The sequence below is a fragment of the Oncorhynchus gorbuscha genome, linkage group LG18, assembly GCF_021184085.1.
Source record: "Oncorhynchus gorbuscha isolate QuinsamMale2020 ecotype Even-year linkage group LG18, OgorEven_v1.0, whole genome shotgun sequence".
In the NCBI taxonomy this organism is placed as follows: domain Eukaryota; kingdom Metazoa; phylum Chordata; class Actinopteri; order Salmoniformes; family Salmonidae; genus Oncorhynchus; species Oncorhynchus gorbuscha.
Genome location: NC_060190.1, coordinates 8,360,656 through 8,363,155, shown reverse-complemented (window position 1 = coordinate 8,363,155; position 2,500 = coordinate 8,360,656). Strand labels below are relative to the sequence as shown.

Genomic DNA, 2,500 nt, shown 5'->3' with positions numbered 1-2,500 from the left:
AGGTCTAATCACAATCAGTTCACAATGCGTCTTTTGATTGTCTACACCTGTCGACAAATGTGGGCACAATCAGAATGTTGACCAGATCAGGACATCTGACGCATGTCAGAACCTGGTATAAAAGAGGCTTTAGAACATAAGTGATTCTTCAGCTGTCCCTATAGGAGAACCCTTTGATGAACCCTTTTTGTTTCCAGGTAGAACCCTTTTTAACTTCCATGTACAAATCCTTTCCACAGAAGGTTCTACCTGAAACCAAAAAGAGTTTGTACCTGGAACCAAAAAGGGTTCTCATATGGGGATAGCTAAATACTCTTCTGGAACCCTTTTCCTAAGAGTGTAGGCCAGGAAGGGGATTGGCAGCTATTAAACAACGAAAAGGGGATTTTCCACAAATTATAAACAAGAGTGAGATTTGCCCTCGAGTCAGGGTGGCAACATGAGGGTGATGCAAGTCGGAAGTGATGCTGCAAGTACCTGTTTTAAAGGCGCAGTGCAGTCAAAATAAGTTCATTTTCTGTATTTGATATATATTTCCTCACAATGAGGTTGGAAAAATACAGTGAAATTGTGAAAATGATGATGATGATAATGCCCTTTTAGTGTAAGAGGACGGAGTTTTGACCTGACTGGTGACATCATCAGGCGGTAAATGAATAGCCCAATAAGAAAGAGAGTTCCAAACCTCTCTGCCAATTAACAGCTAGTTTTCAGTTTTCCCCTCCCAACTCTAACTACTCCCAGACAGTCCAAGCTAAATTCTTGAGAATTTGTTTCTTTTTGACCATTTTGATTGAAAACAATCACAGTAAGGTACTTAATTGTTAACATGAAATGATTTGATATTGAGATAAACACTTCTGCATTTGGTTTTCATCTTTATTAAGGGAAAGTGTTACAGATGGATTGGCTGAAATGTTGCAGCATGCAAATAGGAAATTGACTTTGTGGACTTAAAAGCCCCAATGCAGATGTTTTTATATCAATATCAAATCATTTCTGGGTAACAATTAAGTATCATTCTGTAATAGTTTTCAATTAAAATTGTATAATAAAAAAACACTTCTTTGCAAAAAATAAGTTCTCAAGCAAGAATGTTTCTAGGGCGGTCTGGGAGTGGTCTGAGTGGGGAGGGGGAGGGCACCGAAAACAAAAAACTGGCAGAGAGGTTTGAACTCTCTTTGTTATTGGTCTATTAACTGATCTACCGCCGGGTGCTGTAACCAGGCAGCTGAAACTCCACCCATGCTAAACCCTGCTTGATGAGATTATATTTTCAACCAGTAACTATCAGGAAATAACACGGATCAACGTTTCATCAGCTGTTGTACAATATGATACAAAACACAGGAAGAACAGAACGCACTGGGCCTTTAAAAGCAGGTGAAGTAGACCGTCATCTCGCTGCGAAGGAGAGATTTGCCTGAATATTGTTCAAGGTGTGAATTCTGAAATGTTGTTACGCGGTTCAGTCAATGCCTCGACTGTAATGCTGCCGAAACAAAAACACATAGTGAATTTACTGTAGCTGATGATCAAACTCTATACCCCGCAGTACTTCTCAACTGATCTGAGTCTTCTTCAGACTCTCTTACGCAGAGTGTGTTGTGCTCCTCTGCAGGGGAAGGTGGAGGTGGAGGCAGGGAAGGAAGGGATGAAGTTTGAAGCTGGAGCGTTCTCCTCCTATGGGATGATGGCTCTCACCACCTCTCCAGGTAAGACATCCTTGTAGACTGACGTCTCAATGGCTGTGTCTAAAATGAGGTCCTATAAATATTCACTGCAGTACACAACACTTTTGTCCAGAACCCTACGTCCCTATATAAAACTACTTTAATAAAATACTAGATTGTAGTCTATAGGAACCTACCATGTATATTTCAGATTTCCCCAATTCCCTTCTACCCATCATCCATTGGCAGCTACTGAGACAAGGGCTAGGTCCAGGATGACTGGTTTACAAATAGTAAAGAAACAGTTTATCAGTAACCAAGTGAATTGACTCATATTGAAACAAGGTATGATAAAAAGAAAATTGTGACGCAGCCTCTGTATTTTCTCAGTTCATTGACAAACTACCAGTCAGGCGCTAGTAGGATCTCAGAGACACCTGCTGGTGAGAGGGCAGAATTACACCCTCCTCATCAAAAAAAGTTGTCACTGTAGTTTGGTTTATGGAACATAGAGCACATGCTTATGAGATGATGTATTTTGTCATATTTTATCACAGACCCTCTTTCAATGTGCTTGGATGGCACGTTGGTTGTTTTTCAGGACACGGTGTACGACGGTAACGTTATACAATTATTTCACTTGTGGGCTTTGGTGATGGATTTTTCCATGTGTGTCTCCTCTCTCTGTCGTCCGTCTCTACTCGCCAGTCCCTCTCTCCCTGTCTCGTACCTTCGTTGTCAGTAGGGCTGAGTCCCTAGCAGGATCTCCAGGTATGGTAGTCCTCTCTTTCCTGTCTGCCTGCCAGCCTGCCTGCCTGCCTGCCTGC

General features: G+C 41.7%; 1 protein-coding gene across 3 annotated transcripts in view; it reads left to right on the top strand.

Moving 5' to 3' along the window:
• The window catches only part of LOC124003574 (metal transporter CNNM2-like), a 223,764-nt gene that overhangs the window by 214,330 nt on the left and 6,934 nt on the right, over positions 1–2,500 (top strand). The window contains exons 5-6 of one of the 3 annotated variants that reach the window (XR_006833252.1): positions 1,622–1,715; positions 2,275–2,290. Coding sequence is in view for 2 of the 3 variants with exons in the window: in XM_046311930.1 (XP_046167886.1) it covers positions 1,622–1,715; positions 2,382–2,444 (157 nt within the window). In the remaining variant the exon portion in view is untranslated. Of the gene's footprint in view, positions 1–1,621; positions 1,716–2,230; positions 2,291–2,381; positions 2,445–2,500 lie in introns of all 3 variants that reach the window. The other 2 variants (XM_046311930.1, XM_046311931.1) reach the window with 2 other exon arrangements.